The 17,430-nt window shown below is 35.9% G+C and overlaps 2 protein-coding genes across 4 annotated transcripts in view; one reads left to right on the top strand and one right to left on the bottom strand.

The window, feature by feature from the left end:
• The window catches only part of NEMP2 (nuclear envelope integral membrane protein 2), a 225,850-nt gene that overhangs the window by 78,801 nt on the left and 129,619 nt on the right, over positions 1–17,430 (top strand). The gene's annotated exons all lie outside the window — the stretch shown is intronic.
• GLS (glutaminase) overlaps positions 1–17,430 on the bottom strand; it is a 66,357-nt gene that overhangs the window by 39,341 nt on the left and 9,586 nt on the right. For all 3 annotated transcript variants that reach the window (XM_080399930.1, XM_080399929.1, XM_080399928.1), the window contains exons 4-7: positions 12,588–12,717; positions 11,807–11,886; positions 9,766–9,929; positions 2,890–2,948 (exon numbers count right to left, since the gene is read on the bottom strand). In XM_080399930.1, the coding sequence (XP_080256056.1) occupies positions 2,890–2,948; positions 9,766–9,929; positions 11,807–11,886; positions 12,588–12,717 (433 nt within the window). The remainder of the gene's footprint in view (positions 1–2,889; positions 2,949–9,765; positions 9,930–11,806; positions 11,887–12,587; positions 12,718–17,430) is intronic.

The raw sequence follows: 17,430 nt of genomic DNA on the forward strand, positions 1-17,430 counted from the left end.
TACGGGACCTGAATCTCCTCCTTTCCAGCACCTGCATTTCCTTGGAGACACGGAAGAATTGACCATTTTATTGAATATCACTTTTCCACAAACTCCTGTAATTGCCACTACAATTTTCTTTTGATAACAGCTATTTGAAAACTGTTGTAACTATGTAATTTACATAACTAGTAACAAAGGCAAATGGCTGTACAATTACAAAGGGAAAAGGTCCTCAGGGTTTTGCTTTGTCCTTAGGTCCTTTTGCTAAAGCATTTTTACTGTAGATACATGCTTTAAATTGCTGGAACAGTCTGTGGAGTGTAATGCAAGTACAGTTAGAAAAAGCCATGAGTTAAGGCACTAAAATGTAAATACACCGTAGTTCCAAGCACATGGAAGTGGGAGAATCATTTAAGCTGGTAAAAGTATGATACAGTCATGCCTAGGTAAGCCAAACAAATGTAAAACTTAACATGCACATATACTTCATTATTTATTGTTACAAATGGCAAGGACTAAACAGAACACTACAGTTCAGGTCTACGCTCTGTTCCAAGGAGTGTATACCAAATTCTTAAGACAGTCAGAACTGGGTATGTGATGCTAAGAACCCTTTTTTCCCCTAAAATGTTAACTAGTTACATATTCTAACAAAAAAATATTGTACTCCAAGCATCATCTCTTATCCACAAGTAATGGTAATTTATGTCAGTGTCTAAGAGCAGTTGTGTCCAAGAACATGCATACTAACAGCTGCTAAATTCAGTACAATGTATGTGAATTTTGAAAGACTTCCTGTACCAATTTCTCAGGAAGAGATAAACTAATGAGTATCAAAGGAGGTAAAAGCATTCTTAACACTGAAATACAGCAACAATCTCTCCATAGCTATTAACATGCCATCATTAGATACATCTGCCCTACATGGTGAATCCAACCATATTTAATAATCCCTTAATTTTCCTGGACTCTAGGAGCCATACACAGTCTTCAAGATATGCAATTAACACCTCAAATAAACAAAATGAATGGAGAGGAACTGAGGGCAAAGCATGGGTTAATGAAGCCACCTTTTCCAGAAAAAAGCAAGTCTTAAGATTAGATCAAATATAAATGTGAATTATTTTAATCACTGAATAGTTAGTAGGCAATATTGTTAACTTGCAGATTGTGAAGAAGTTATTTCATGAAAAATATAACTATTAAGTAACTTTGAACCTGTGACCCTCTATGTAATTTTCTTCAGAATATGTTTAGTTTGGTTAGTTATTCAAATGACAAAGGGTATCTTAGTGGAAGCAGCACATAAAATACTCTACATTTTAATCACACCAAAAACAAATAATGGAGTGTGATAAGATATGCGTCCATTAGACGTGCAGTTACCACATGCAAAAACGATAGTGCAATGCAATACTCTTCATAAGAACATTACGGAAAAGAAAAAAACACCCCAAAAAACCCACCCAGCAAAAACAATCTCCCAACCTTCTAACAAATATCACAATTGCATGCAGTAAACAAATCTATGTTATCTGTTCAGAAGTACACCATTTATCAAGGACTATGTGCCTGCTACAAGAGGCACATGCTTGTGTTTTTGCCTTATGACCCGTAGGGCATGTTGTAGTAGGGCTAACATTTTGACATTTCAGACAAACGTGTTAAGTCAGATTTTAAAATTCACTATTATCCAAGTGAATTTCAATGCTCAGTCAACCTTTAAAAAATATTAAATGTGAATAAATTTACCTGTCATACTTAAGGCCATTTTCTTTCACCTACAGCTATTAAAGATAAATGTCTTTAAGCAGGAGTTCTTACACCTTCTTTAAATATAAAATAACAGAAAATCATGATCTAAGTAATTTTAAAATCAACAATTTGGAAATAGGAGGTAAGAAACACACTGTAGCTAATGGACTTTAAAACATAACTAAGAAAAAGGCTGTAAACAAGAATCTTAGACCTCTGAGGTAAGAGTATTTACTTTTCTACTTCAAAACTCCAAGGGACTGACATGTTCCCCACAATTCTAAGCAGGTACCCTTAGGAAAAAAAAAATAAAAAAATATATATAGCTTTTTGTACCAGTGGCTACCAAAAAAAAAAAAAAAAAAAAGCAAAGCAGAAAATACTAGTAAAGTAACTAGCAAACATTAGCATTACACAGAATTTATGCCATTTACAACTTCAAGAGATATATACAGATTTTCTAAGGAAAAATAAAATACAGCTTTCCAAAAGGTTCAAGATCATGGACTAAAGATGTGAAGTCGTATTCAGCTATGGCTTACTCTGCAAAATACAGGTGTTTCCAAACACGCTTATTTAAGAAAGCACATTTAACATCCCAACAGAAACTATGCAACATAGAAGTTAAACATAATTTAGTTGTACAGTATGTTAATAGCAGACAAATTCAGTATTAAGACTGACAAGTAAATATAGCTGCATTGCTCCTGTACAAAATATAGTATCTTTCATTTCTTCTGCACAGCAAGAAATACTCTTGTAACTTTGTGCTATGTAAGAGCAGCAGACCTTCAGAAACATATTTCTAAGTGCTATAAAGTATATTCCTGAGGACATACTCTTGGCATTCAATAAATGTGAGGCAATTCTCTCAAGAGACTATCAAGTGTTGTGCAGTTAAAGAAGGAAACAAAACTAAAAATGCTCAGGAAAAAGAAAGTCTTTCAGCTGCACTGTTACTTTTTTGGAGCTGCTTGTCTAATACTGCATCTGTTTGGAAGTGTTACTACTTCCAAAACAGCAAAGCCTGTCTGCTTGCTAATGAGTAAACTGCCATCAGATACTGCACACAAACAGTTCATAAGCTGTACAAGATACTTTTTCTACATTCCATTAAAATACTCTCAGAGAAACTAAAAATGAACTTTTTACCTTGATTAAAGACGTGATCACAATTGCTCCAGCATTCACCATAGGGTTATGAGGCCTGTCTGTGAAATACAGTTTTCAATTACAAATATATCCCAAGACACATTTGCCAAACAAAACCAGTCAAGTGTTTAAATGAAAAATGATAAATACTAATGTGTGACTTAAAGCTATGATTATGGAATACAATCCTAAATTTAAAATACTGTAACCCAAAATTATACACATTTTTTTGAGCAAGCTTAGAACACTCAGCCTTACGCTAATTAACAGCCTAGTAAATTAATCTGTTTGGCATCATTCCTTTTCTTGAAAATTTTTGAATCCTCTCCAGTGTTCCAAGATCTGATCAATGCAACATTTGCAAGTGGAACAACCCCTAAAGGACTTTCCAATTTTTCCTCCAAGTTATCAAGTCTCAATGATTTTAACAGTGTTCGAACAGGTCCTTAAAAAAAATAATTTAAAATCCAGTTCTTGAATTTCCTTATTGCTGTATACGAATACAAATCTTGATTTATTTTTTGAGAATCAGAGGTTTCTATTGGCAGCTTTTGAAATCCAAATAATTTACTCATCCTCACTAGAATTTAACTTACTTTATAACTGACTTGCATATACCTGCTACACTTATGTTTTTCTTTTTTTTCACAATTCTCCACATTAACAGTATTTTTGCATTCCCGGTCATTCTTGGCTGCTCATATAAATGAATATTTTTTTCCCCTTCCTTCTTTTACAAAAAAAGCTTCCTTATGAGCTGCCTTACTTCTCCCAAACACAAGTTTTCATTTATCAACATTTAACTCATACAGGTTGGGGTTTTTTGTTGTTTAACCAACATTTTTGCTGTGTCTTTTAACTAGGAGGCTGATTTTTGAGGGTTCTGGTATCTGAAAACCTCAACCATTTCTCAATACATTAATATTGTGACAGCTTTGAATTCTTTTAATTTGCTGTTACTTCGTATATCTCCAAATTTGAAAAAAATACTAATTTAAAACCCAAACAAAGTGTTCACTGTTTTTATATATAACATACACACACACACTGAAAGGAACAGAGGTGACTGCTTTTTGGAGATTAGTCCAATCTTCACAGTATACACACACACACACACTTCCCCATCAAAATGACACTGGTGATCGTCAGTGGCACTTAGCCAGCTATAACTATCAGATTATCTCCAAAAACTAATCATCTCAAATTCCTTTTAATGTTTTTCAGAAAGTCAATACTAAAAGGAACTTCAAAAAAACATTATTCTATTAGTAAAAAGGTAAGACAAGTATCTTCCGTCCAAAAAAGAAAATAGTGAAGCTCTGCTAAAATACAAGCTTAATGTCTGTATACTTTTAGATGTTAGTGCCATTCCTCTCCTCTCTGACAGGGACTCACAAGCTGGTCTGATCTCATCTGATTGTACTTAAGATCCACCTGTATCAAACATCCTGTTCTACTCGTGTCAGTTACACAAGCAACTTGGGTCAAATATATTTGACTTTTTATTAAAACTAGATTCTGAGTCAGAAAAATGTAGCATTTCCAGAGCTTCCTAACTCTGTCTCTCCTTATGGACCAAAAACCTGAACACCAATCAAAGATGGTGCAAGTCCAATGACTAATCACAAACTGCTGCTCAGACAGGACATCTGGAGGGCATTTTCTCCACCCTCCCACCCAAAGCAAGGCTATTGCCAAGGCTCCATCAGGTCAGTCATGCCTTTAGCTAGCAGAGTCTTGAAAACCTCCAAATACTGCAAATCCTCAACCTCTCTAGCAATCCTGTTCCTCCAAGAGGACAAGTCTACCCCAACAACCAACCTGCACCTCCCAAGCCACAGCGTGGGGCCCCTGGCCCTTGTATCATCTGCCACTACTAAGAAGAGTGACACAAATCTTCATCTTTGCAACTGCTCTTCAAGAGTTCCAAGTGGCTCCCACAGGAGCACTTTTCATCCACTCCTTGGGAGTTAGGTGCCCTGGACTCCACAGCACGTTGGCAGCCCTCCACTACAGCCCCCTCCACTTTTCCAACAGTTTCCTTGAACTGGGGATCCCAACTCACACTCCAATACAACTTTATGCATGATCAGAACAGTCTGCCAGCCTTGTTTCTTGCTCCAGCTACACTTCTTTACAGCTTCCTCTCATCAGCATCAGTATCATTCCAGTCCATAAACATGTTAATGACTTAAATCACATACAGCCCATTCCACAAGTATTATGTTTTGCTCTTGATTCTTCTGCACATCTCTACGATTCCAATCTGCTACGCAAAAAAAAAAAAAAAAAGTATTCCTAAACTCCACATCACATGCATATCTGAATAAAAAGGATGTGTAATGTTTATTTAGCATTCAGCGACTCAAAAGCTTATCAATGCGGTAAGTCTACACACAGAATATAGCCTCTGAAAGTATGGTGCAACTCATTTCCTTGAAGATGTCACCACTTACCTTCAATGTCACAAGGCATTCTTGGTTACCTTCTCCTCAACCCCAAAGACTCGGGTCTCTCACTGCTTAACATCTCAACTACACCTACCAGCTCTAGCCAATTCACAACTAACAAACCTCCATGTGCTGCCCTCACATGAAAAACGGCAAGGACCTTCTAATGAAACGAAACACAGGCTTTCCTGAATGTACTTCTGAAATGAAGCTGTGCTATGTTCCGCCCCCCACACACCTTAATGAGTCAGCAAGAAACACATTGTGGGAGCCTTAACATCTACAGCGAAGTACAGCAGCCCAGCTGGCCACACACTAACAAAAGCGCTTCTCTGAGGGTCTCTCCAGCTCTTCCTTAACACAAGCACATCATAGAGCTGAGCAGAACACCTTCCGTTAATCTACTACTGCCTCTTCTAAGCAGAAGAAATCCTGTCACGGTTATCCAGGTCCCGGAAAGTTATTTTCACTATTATCTGCACAGCACCAGATAATACTATCCAAACACTTCCTATACATAGATATCTGTAATTGACAGATAACCCTTCTATCTTGCCAGAGTAGCTACAGGCTTCCCAGAGAGGGGGTCAACACCCCAAGCTTGTCAGTGTTTTAGAAGCATTTAGACAGTGCCCTTAATAACATCCTTTAACTTGGTAAGCCCTGAAGTGCTCAGCAGTTGGCCCAGATGATTGGTGTAGGTCCCTTCCAACTGAAACATTCTATTCTACTCCACAATGAAGAACCTCTCCACAGACTTACGATATACTGGCCTTTTTTAAGGGCCAGGATGTCTAAATAAAATCCTACAACATTCTGAAAGACTCCTGCTAAATTCAAAGAGATGTCTTCCACTCTTGTCAATAATACTTTCATTCCATGGTATTTTTTCACCTCTTAGGCATGTATAGGTTCTGACACTACCTTCATTTTTAAGGAAGGCTCCTCCTAAAGCAGCAGCAATTACTAATTTACCTAACAGTGGGTGCCATCAGCAAGGGGATTCCATGTTGTACAACGACAAGGAATGAAGATCGATACTGTAATTGCAAGTTTGCCAAAAAGGTGAACAAATTCATCTATTAATCTTTAGAAAGAGGTATCGAACTCTGCAAAGCTGACACACCACTAAAAACATAAACACACACATACACTGTATAATAAAGGCAATGATCTGCTCAGACAGAAAAAATAAAAATCTTTTATGCGGCTTCTCTGGAAGTCTCTTATACTGCTGTATCATCTCGTTCTACTTCAGATAAATTCATAGTTTTATCCTTAATGAAAAGCACAAGTCATAATAACCCTTCGACTTTAACTGGGATGCCCTGATTAAGTCTAGCACTGATTCAACCATTTGTCTCTCACATAGACAACCCACTAACGCCTCTGAATAGTAAATATATTCCTCACCAATGCAGTGCTCTGTTTCTCCTGTGGGAAGGAGATGCTCATCTAGAATAGCTCTTTACATACAGAACTGCAATACATTTAATAGGTATATCTAAATTAAAAATAAAAGAAAATATGATTTATTTAGTTACCTAAAAATCTCTCCACTGGAGACTGTGAATGGTGATTAATATGTATTTTTTAATACCTTAAAACTGCTTGTCCATTAGCACAACTGCTCTACCAACCTGCCATGCAATTACGCCATATGCAAACTATGCCTTTCCCCTAACAAACTCAAATTAAAGTGATTTTCCTCTGCCAGTTCTTCTGACCTTTTTTTTCCACCACTGGCCTTAGGCCCTTACTGTATGAAAGGGCTTGGAGCCTTTCAGCACAGAAAGCAGAGGTTGCCCCATATATGCAACATAGTTTCAACACACAGAACAGTTCATCATGGCAAGTTCTTTCCAAAATTACATCAAAATTTGTTTGTCGAACAAAAACATAAAGAAAGAATTCCATCTTTGATTAACAAAATTCTTCAGCAGAACAGGTTCCTGGCAATCCCTCATTCAATTACAATGCAACATTTATTACCAGATTAAGTTCCACAAACAATTGTATTATTTGACTAATCCTACAAATTATTATCATCAAGAGAAAGACTCATGTACGGATAAGAGATACTAACTGTACATATATACAGGTACTGTCAGTCATGTTGCATCCAGAACTCAATAATCATTAATCAGTTTACAGGTTTCTTCATGCCCATGACTAGGAAAATTGTTCCTGATGATGCCTATTTCAGACATATTTTACTATGTAAAAGCCCTGAGCTATTTCAATCAACTAGAATAATCTGTATTTAATTAAAATGGGCATTGCTTTAGTCCTCCAGAAACCAGAATTATTTGATGGGCCATATTATTTTTATCAAACAGAACAAGTTTCAAAATCAAATATTCACACAGCTGCAAGTTTCAAAATTTCCATTGTACAGTGCAGACCTTACTCAAAACATACATGATTCTTCATAACACTTTTTGTTATAAGTTGGCATTTTTAGCTATGATTTAAAATGGTCTTGTAATATTCTCCATTCTTTTCAGCTTGAACCTCAGTACTAGTAAACACAGAAATGGAAGAACATGCTCTTTTAGGAATCTTTAATGTAGTATGTATAAAAACCAGCTTCAGATGCATGCCAAACCAGTTTTCAACTACCTGCATGTCACTTCATGAAATGCCAATTACAAACATGAAATTCATCTATATCACAATAACCAGAAAGCAAACAGATTAAATATCTATATTTTTATTTTCAAATATGATCTTCAAAGTACTCACATGTGTTCAAACTGCCGAATACTCTGCATATCCAAACTTTATTTTACATTAATTTAAATCTACAAATGTAATCCCTTCTACCCTCCTCCACCTTCACTTGCAGAAACCTGACTTCCCTTTCTTTCCTGTAACTGAAATGTTCCTATTTAATCGACTTCTACCTTTTAGTCTTTCATTTAAAGGACTGTATAGATAAGAATGTTCAGGTTAGTTTTAACACATTTTTCTCATGTCAGCTATACTGGCCATATAAGCATATACTTAAAAAATCAAAATTTTTAACAGATTAATTAGTCTTGCCCATTAATTTCATGCACACTGGAAAACTTACAATAATCCCATTTCTCTTATTGCGTAAGAGTCTTATAAAACCTTTTACAGTCTAACAGTAACATAAAAGATCACATCCTAATAACTAATCTTCTCTCATAGTTCCATTTTAAAAGCAGCAATAAAGAGAAGAAAGTAATTACTATACTTTCTGTCATTTCATTAAAAGTAAAAAAGCCTCAGAACACCGGTATTGATCCAAAAGGAAAAAAAAAAAGGGCAATTTTCAGCACCATCAAAACTTTTTCTTATATGTCAGTTTTCTTAGGACATGAAAGATAGTCTTCTTCACACTGTACAAAGTTGTATTTTGAAAAACTGGGAAAGCAACAAGACAGCAAAGCTTGGCAAAATGCTTAATTCCCTCTTGGCAATATATACGCATGTTGGTATTTCATTAACACTAACATAACAAAGAAAAAATAAATTGTCAAGACCCATTTTATTTGTAAGTTTGCAAAGATGATTTTAAGGTATGTACTAAATATAATTATGTATCATTAATATATTAGTAATATAGATATTTCAGAAAGAATTCAATACAGTCCTTGACAAAAATATCACCCAAGCCTTATGCTGTTAATTAAATATTAATTGTAATACCATGGCAACAGAAACATTGTCTGTTTTCTGACTGAGGAAGATCCATTAGAAGAAACGTTTGTGTTTCAGAGATAACATCCAGTATTTCCTCTAAGGCTACATGAGTCATCCTTCTCAGATTTTTGCCATGTTTTTAAAAATAACATTTTCGTGCTTGAGAATTCATATAATATGAAAAAGAAATAATTTAGATAAATACTGTACAAGAAACACTTGCTGAAGCACTTCTGCCACAGGAAAAAAAAATAAATAAAAAAATGTTGTTTTGAATCAGTAGTCAAATTTAGTTTAGAATAATCTGTGGGAAGATGTGCTCATTTTTGCTTTCTGGAAGCCACCCAGTGCTGGCCTTTGGCACCAGCACCTGCTTCTCAGAGGGCTGAGAAGGGAAGTGACATACACATTTCTTAAAAAGGAACCAAAGGTTTTAAATTCTTCACCAACTCAACTAAATAACTATATAATTCAAATGCCTACATTATCACAATTCTTTGGTTTCTCCTACAGCTGGATAACTATCAAATAGAACAGAAGTAATCAGGCATCTTTTACTAGCATTCTAAAATTAGGCAAAAGCAAGTAACAAAGGATAAGCCTACCCTTCTGACAGCAAAATATTTCGGGACACTGTTTAATAATAAGACTTAAGAAGAAAAAGTAAAATAAAGAGACTGAAAAAACTGAGTAGCTTGGTTTATAATTTTCTAAAATTGAGTATTTGTATTATTAAGTATTATATGTATCTTACCATCTTCATTCAGGAACAGTTTGTTGAATCTCAGTCCACTAGGCTCTTTACCAACATATCTGTGCACATACTCTGTGCCAAGATCGTTAACAGCAATAGCATATTTCAAAGGCTTTACACAGGACTGAAGACAAAATGGAACTTTGGTGTCGCCAACAGAATGCCTGGGAAAAACACAGATGAAGAGGTTTGAAATTTCCTGTTTGCCAGCTGTGGCAAGTAAAATGTTAAATGCTTCATCTGTTCTTCAAAATGCTAGGACTATTAACAAAAACACCCCAAAAAACAAAAGTGTATTATTACTAAGTCTCATTTTAAAGAGCGTAACAAAAAGATGTAAAGGTTTTAACACCTGCCTCCATAAACGAGGCATAACAAAGTCAGTTGCTGGTGATTACTGCAGATGTAAAAAACCAAAAGCATGTTCAGAAATGGGTTTGTACCAAAACAAAACAAACAAACAAACAAAAAATCACCTCACACCTCTAGTATCACACTTACCCCACTCAATTGCAAACCACATACTCAACAGGGCAAAGCTGACCTGAATATAGCCACTACACGTATTTCTATCTATATAAACAAAGATCAGATCCAATTCACTTTTGGAATTTGAGGGCAAGAATTAAATAGCCATATTTACAATCCCTTTGCTAATGGCCTAGGTATTTTATTACCATTATTAAATGCTATCTTTTGGTAAGTTTACTTTCAATGTCTGTCAGACTGCATTGAAGAATGACTCACACAAGCAGCATATGCCCCATCTAGAGCAAAAAGCTCCAAGCAGCCACTTCTCCCATGGCAAGATCAGAAGTGTATTTGTTTCTTTTCATTGCAGCAAACATGATGTTTCAGGGAAACCTCACCGAATTATTCTGGCATTATAATAACTAACACTACACAACATTAAACATTACAAGAATTAACATTACAAAACACTTTTATTAGTACATGTTATAAATAAAGTAAAATGCCAATTTAAAATATTCAAAAGGAAGAACACCTTTAAAGCTGTATTACTATGGTAATTCAGGCATTGAAGCAGGAAGCTGAAAAATACTTCAGCTCACTTGTACAGCTCCTCCCCTAGAGGTTATATAGCATATGGCTAATAAGAAACAAAGATCATAACAGATCACATTAAAAAGAACCTCGAACCATAGTCACCATAAGCAAGTCTAACGCTCTCTCTCAGGAATGCCCCATTTACCCAGGACATACTCAACATCTACAAATTATGGTACTCAGAATACATAGTATGACCATACCAAACCGAGGGCCAGCAGAGACACGCAAGCTGCTGAGTATCTCACATTGTCTACTCACAAAGGTAGGTACAGAATAGTTTACCTTACCTCATAGCTAGGTGGTTAGAGATACTCCTTTACATTTAGGCTCCTAACTGTCTCTGCCACACTAAGTTACTAATAAAAAATAAAAATAAGGTAACTCTAGCTGTATCTAAGACCTATATACGCCCTTACAGGAGAAAGTTTAAACCTGAAAAGCAAAGTTATGTTAAGTTCCATCCAGTTCCCACATCTTCATTTTCTTTGTAAAGACATACAGCAGTCATATAATAATGCTAGAGTAAAAGCATTAAAGTGTAGAAAAGGAACTAACTTCTAAGCACACTGTGACTTACAGAAGAAGTAATACAGCTTGAGGCACGGGTACTATTAGACAAAGCTCTTCAACTCCCAAAGATTAATACCACGTAAGCATTGTCTCTATCCTGTCCTTTGATTATCATCAACATTACCCACAGCTTAATTATTTGGATTGTAAGTGCAATATAATACAGTTTTAAACAAAGTATTTACAAATACTGTTTAAACAATATTTTATAATAATAGCAAAACAATTCAGGTTAAACAGAAAAACAGAAAAAAGTTAAGAAACATGACCAAATGGGTTTTACTTCTTAAGTAACTCCAGTAAAGCTTTTTCTTTATTAAACCACAAGATATCATAAAGTGCTGTATGAGTCAGATAGTTTAAATAACTGAAATAGCAAAATCTAAAAGTTAGAATGTACCTCTGTCCATCCACTGTGCAAAGTGACACACCCCACAAATCAGGGCTGAACTTGGCCAGCTGTGGAATATAGTCAGCAACCTATCACAGCATGAAATAAAAGAGAGACAGTACATCCAAAATACTTAATATATGTCAATTAAAACAAACATCAATGGAAAGGATACATAAGGTTCAACTGAATTATTCCACTAATAATCACCTAGTATATCTAAAACTTCATTAAAATTACTATATTCACTAGATCGTTAGCAATTAGAACTTTTTTCAGCATGTTCTAAGAGGAACCTCTGTTCTGTGTTACAGCACGTTTAGCGTTTTCAAATCATATAAAATTTTAGCTTGTAATCAAGTTTGGGGGTTTAAATTTTTTTTGAAAATAAACACTAGAATAAACCTTAATTACTAACATAAGTATGGTGTTGACAATTACTTCTGTCACACAACCATCCAGTTGTGCAAAGCAGCACAATTCCTTAATAGGCTAAAGTTTAATCTGACAAGCTATATAGCAGTTTAATAGTTTACCTAAAATACAGAAAAAACACCACTATTTCTCATTCTAACCTCAAAACCGTAGAAGACTGTTAAGAGATAAGGAGCTGTATTTCTATCACACTTTACAACTTGAAGACATAAATGAAATTCCAAAACCATTTCACCAAGTTATCAATTAAATATTTTGCTAAAAATGTTAAGAAAAATCCATCTACTTAAAGAACATATTTGCTTAGTATCAAGAAATTTACAGAAGTTTGAAGTTGAATTTACAAACAGGTTACCTTTCCTCCAGATTGTTTCTTAGCACTTTCATACAACTCATCAATATGTGAAGTAAATGACATAAAATCTGGAATGACAAACTTCCTCCTGAAAGCTTGAGTAAGCAACACAATATTACTTTGTACACACCTGCAAAAAGTTAAAAAAGCTTATTAGTATTTTGACAAAGTATTGTCAAAAAGCATACCTGAGTAGCAATTACATGCTATTTAAATAAGGACCATCAGTCCCCTGAAGTTACATGCCTACAAGAACAGGTCTTCATCAGAAAGACTCTTCAATTTCCTACTTCATAAGTTTTATTTTTTTAAAAGTATTTACAATTGTTTCATTGCATTCATTTTCATGCCTTTTTACTTAAAAGGTCTTCTTTTTGAAGCTTCCACTGTGAGGCTGTACCCCAAGGTACTACAAATTTGCCTTCAAGTAGCATCTAAGCTTGCAAAAGGGATCTAAGCCACGCATTTCTTGGGATCAAGACATGCGAAGCTCATTCTATCCCAGCCTCTGTCCAAAGAAGTGCTAACTTCAGAGTTAGATGGGACCCAAGAGATTCAGGGTTGGTTTCTCTTGCCTCCAACTGGTTTTACCACGAACAGAGGGAGAACACTGCCAACAGACCAAACTGGAATGAGTTTACACTCTAATAAAAACAAAACTCTGCAGAAGTACTCGATAACATCTTCCAAACTAAGCAAAAGTTAGCAGTACTGCAAGTCTCTTGCTTCAAACTACCCCCAGCTGAGGAATCTTTGCTGCCTTTTAACCCAGAACACAGTTACGTTATTGTCCACACCCTCGGAACATCAGCCCATCTGGTACATTTAAAAAACTGATGAAAAGGACTTATCTAGGAGAAGCAGAAGAAAGGAAGGATCAAAACACAAGCTGGGACACGCTGCTGAAAGCGGTGTGTCTGTGGGTTAGGTTGAGCAGGAGCAAGGGTGGGAACTGGGAGCCATTAACACGTCAGTTGAAATATGACCTGATAAAGAGTATTAACAGCCTTATCCCAGTGCAAGAAAGAGGAAAGGAAGGTTTAACACCAGTTTCCTTAATGTGTTCATACTATGCTTTCTGGCAGGGTTGACAAAAGCAGAAACATACTGTTAGTACAGACAAATGGAAATCTAGGCCCATACTATGAAGGAGTAACATAGCCTTCCAAAGAACACTTATTCTGAAAGTAAAAAATTAATTTTTAGGGAAATATTTTATTCGGAATAGATACTTCCAATAATCCTACTATTAAAAGTCATTATCAGTTCAAAATGAAGATGCATGCCAAGACCAGTGAACAAACAGAACTACCTTCCCTTTTGATCCCCCTCTTTCAGTTTGGACTCCTTTGTACTTAGCCCGAATTCAGCTGACAGCCATTTCAAACGCTGGCAGGCACTATTCTCCAAGAGTGAAAGAGCAACAGCAGAGAAGTCTGTTGTACACAGTAGCCTCTCAAGAACTGCTCTGCCTGTAATACACCTCTCCATTAGTCTATGTTAAAATTGCAGCAGAGTTGGTTTTGTTGCAATTTGTCATGCCTATCCACTCCTTTTTATGTATCTTGCAAAAAAACTTGTTCCTTTTTGTTCCCAGCAGCCTCCAATTACAGTTACCTATTCCAGGTGCAACAACCCCTTTCCAAATGTAATTAATAACAGTGATGGCAGCGATGTGTGCAGAAGGAATAACAACATAACATGGATTAGGTTTAAACTTCAGATGCACTTCTACATTGTCTGTAGCACCTGCACAGCATTAAGCACTCTTGTTAAAGAACAAAAAAAAAAAAAAAAAGACTGAGGTTCACCAAAACCTATTAGAACAACTCAATACAAAGCATGGAAAACAAAAAGGTGGCAGTATCCACTCAAATACAAACTTTTCTCCTAATTTTTATAATCTCACCCTAAAGATTTCTGTCTTGTCAAATCCCAATCCAAGCGTTTTTTCCCCTATTTGAAAACATTTCTTTTCAATCTATAACCCTTCCCTGATCCATTTGGGTTAGGAAGATTAGGATGCAAGCCTTACGATCTGTAATAACTTTCCATGACTTGTATAACCTGAAAGTAAAGTTTGGGGGTTATTTTTTTGGAAACAGAACTTCTGGTCTCTAGCATAAACTTAGGGTCATTTTGTTTCCTTTATCATTCAACTTGCTACGTTTATCCATTCCTTTCCAAGTTCTAGCTGGGTTTGCTAATTATAGCTTCCCTACACGAAGTAGACACTGGCTAAAAACAAAGTCTGCACTCCCACCAATTCTGAAGAACTGTTTGGCTACCTATAAATCTAAACGGACACCTTTTCTCCTGTTTAAAGCATTACAGAAAGCAAGACTAGGTTTGTAGAAGTGTTCCATATATTCAGACATTTCAGAAAAAAAAGTAACATTCTTTTGACAAATGAGGTATTAAGATAGTAACATAATGGAAGTCCTCCTCGTCTGCTGTCAAAAGCTTTCTAATTGCTCAAATAGAATGAAAACACTTATTAATATGTCGGGTTAAACAGATCTAAAATGAAAGTTTTCCTCAGGATTTGCTACCTAGATGGAGAGCAGCACAGCCGCTTGGCAGCGAACAGATAACTCTGAGATCCAGCAACAGATTGTCAGGTTTTTGCCGAGAACATAACATCCCCAGACTCCTACCCGCAGAGCGGAGGTTTGGCTAACACCACCACAGTTCTAGGTCAATAAAGCGGGACAGGCAGCACCTTGTGACAAAGGCTAAGTCTGCAATGCCAAGGAAGTTATTCTGAAAAAGAATCAGGTTTAAACCTCAGAGTTATAACTGTCACTCGGTAGCTATCATCTCATTCGAGTGTATGCCATTTTCAAAACAGCTCAATTCCAACGGCCTCATGCCTTTCCTCCCCTCCCCCGCCCCACCACTGAACAAAATATTGTTAGTTAAGAAATCGGGCTTTTTGCAACTCTTCTGTTTTTCTGTCAGGAACAAGATGTGCGTTAAAGGAAAAGCTAAAAGGGGTCAGAGGATTTCTTACAAAGATTATTAGAAATTTTTCTACAAATTGGCAACAATGTCATAGAAACAGATCAAAAAAATAGGATACGTCAAACTATGCATGCTTCATGAGCAAGATTAGAGTGTACAATCTTCCCTATTTATTAAGTTGCCTGAGTTACATCCAACAATAGTTAGATGGCACTACTACTACTTTATTAAGTAGTTACCATAGCTAGGGTACCAAATAAAAAAAGGAAAGAAAAAAATTTACATAGCAAGCTAACTACCATGCTGCACTGCTTGCAGCAGGCTGCCTCAGCAAGGTACCGTTCATGCTACGAAGATGTGTTATGTTACATACATGCAACAAACAGCTAATTCAAGAAATCTGTCAAGCACTCTCTCTGAAATGTGCACCAGTGAAGCCTTCAATTCAAGAAACTCCGGAGATGAAAGATTAAAAACCCAAGTTGTAACATGGAGATTTTTTCCAAATTTTTATTTAAGTGGAGAGCACTCTAAAGCCAGAAGTCTTCAAGATAAAGCAATTTTAGTCAAATTGGAGTGTAATGTTTCGAACAACTAAAAAGGTGTTTAAACTTCTGTTAGACAGATGGTACAGATGCATGAGCTAACAAATTTTACAGGTAACTTCTACTGGACTCAATTGATTTAGACACGCTTATGCTACCACTACTCCATTTCACTTATTCTTGATGCTTTATTTGATCTAGCAGCTTTGGATTCAAATTCAACAGCAGAACGAAACTACTGACTTTTACATTTAGGGAACCAATGCTTCAAAGTCCTGAAGCAAGTACAGCTGAGTAGATACATTATTGTATTTCTCACCTTAAACACCTGGCAGAATAAAATACAAGAACCTTGTATGAGTCTCCACACAACAAAGAGGAACAGATAACTGAAGTCTGGGGTTTTTTGATTTATAAAAAAGGGTAACAACCGCTGCTGCAAAGGAGAATCTGCTGTGCAAAGAGATGCACCTTTCCACCGGCTGTATAGCCCTCATGTTCAAAACTCTTCCTACATAAGATGCAACCATGTTAGCTCTCAACAAAGTACCACAGTAACAACCACTCCCCCAACACAGATGATCAAATCCTAGAGATGTGCCACAGGACACAGGCTAACCTTGCTAATTAGCAATCACTTGTCCTTTTTTTAATGTAGAGCCCTTGCCTAAAACATAATCCATAGCTTACTGTTACAAACAAGCCTTCTACTATAAATGTAATGCATAATAGCAAAACGCATTTCCTTTCCAATCCAACCACACACCCAGGAAGGTTTCTGACTCTGTAACAATTTAGAGTTTTTACTGTGATGACAAATAACCAGTGAAAATCTGGTTCTTGAATTTGAATATAGGAATAAAGTTAGTCCACACTGTACCCTTAAGACGTATCCCATATATGATTAAGGATCTGAATGGTTTGCAATTTTGTCACACACACAGATATTCATTTTTTTCCCCAAAAATGTTTATATATCTTAGAAAATATATTTTATGTTTTTTACAGCAACTACTTAAATATATGACATAGTATAAGCATATACTGTATATATTTTATATACTTATATAACATATACACAATTATGTATGTAAACACACCTTTTTATATACATGCACATATGTATTTTAAATTGTAACAGAGGAAATAGCACTAAACAGGATTAGTTCACAAAGGAGGACGTTTGGAATGAACTGAAGACAGCCTAAACAGTGCTTATATTGTTCAGCTAACTGACCACAGACTTATCTTAAAAAAAAAAAAAAAAGCATCACTAAAAATATGGCACACAAATTTTTCCAAAACAGACCAAAGCAGCGTCTACAGTCCTAACT

This window comes from Falco punctatus (genome assembly GCF_963210335.1).
Source record: "Falco punctatus genome assembly, chromosome: 8".
NCBI lineage: Eukaryota > Metazoa > Chordata > Aves > Falconiformes > Falconidae > Falco > Falco punctatus.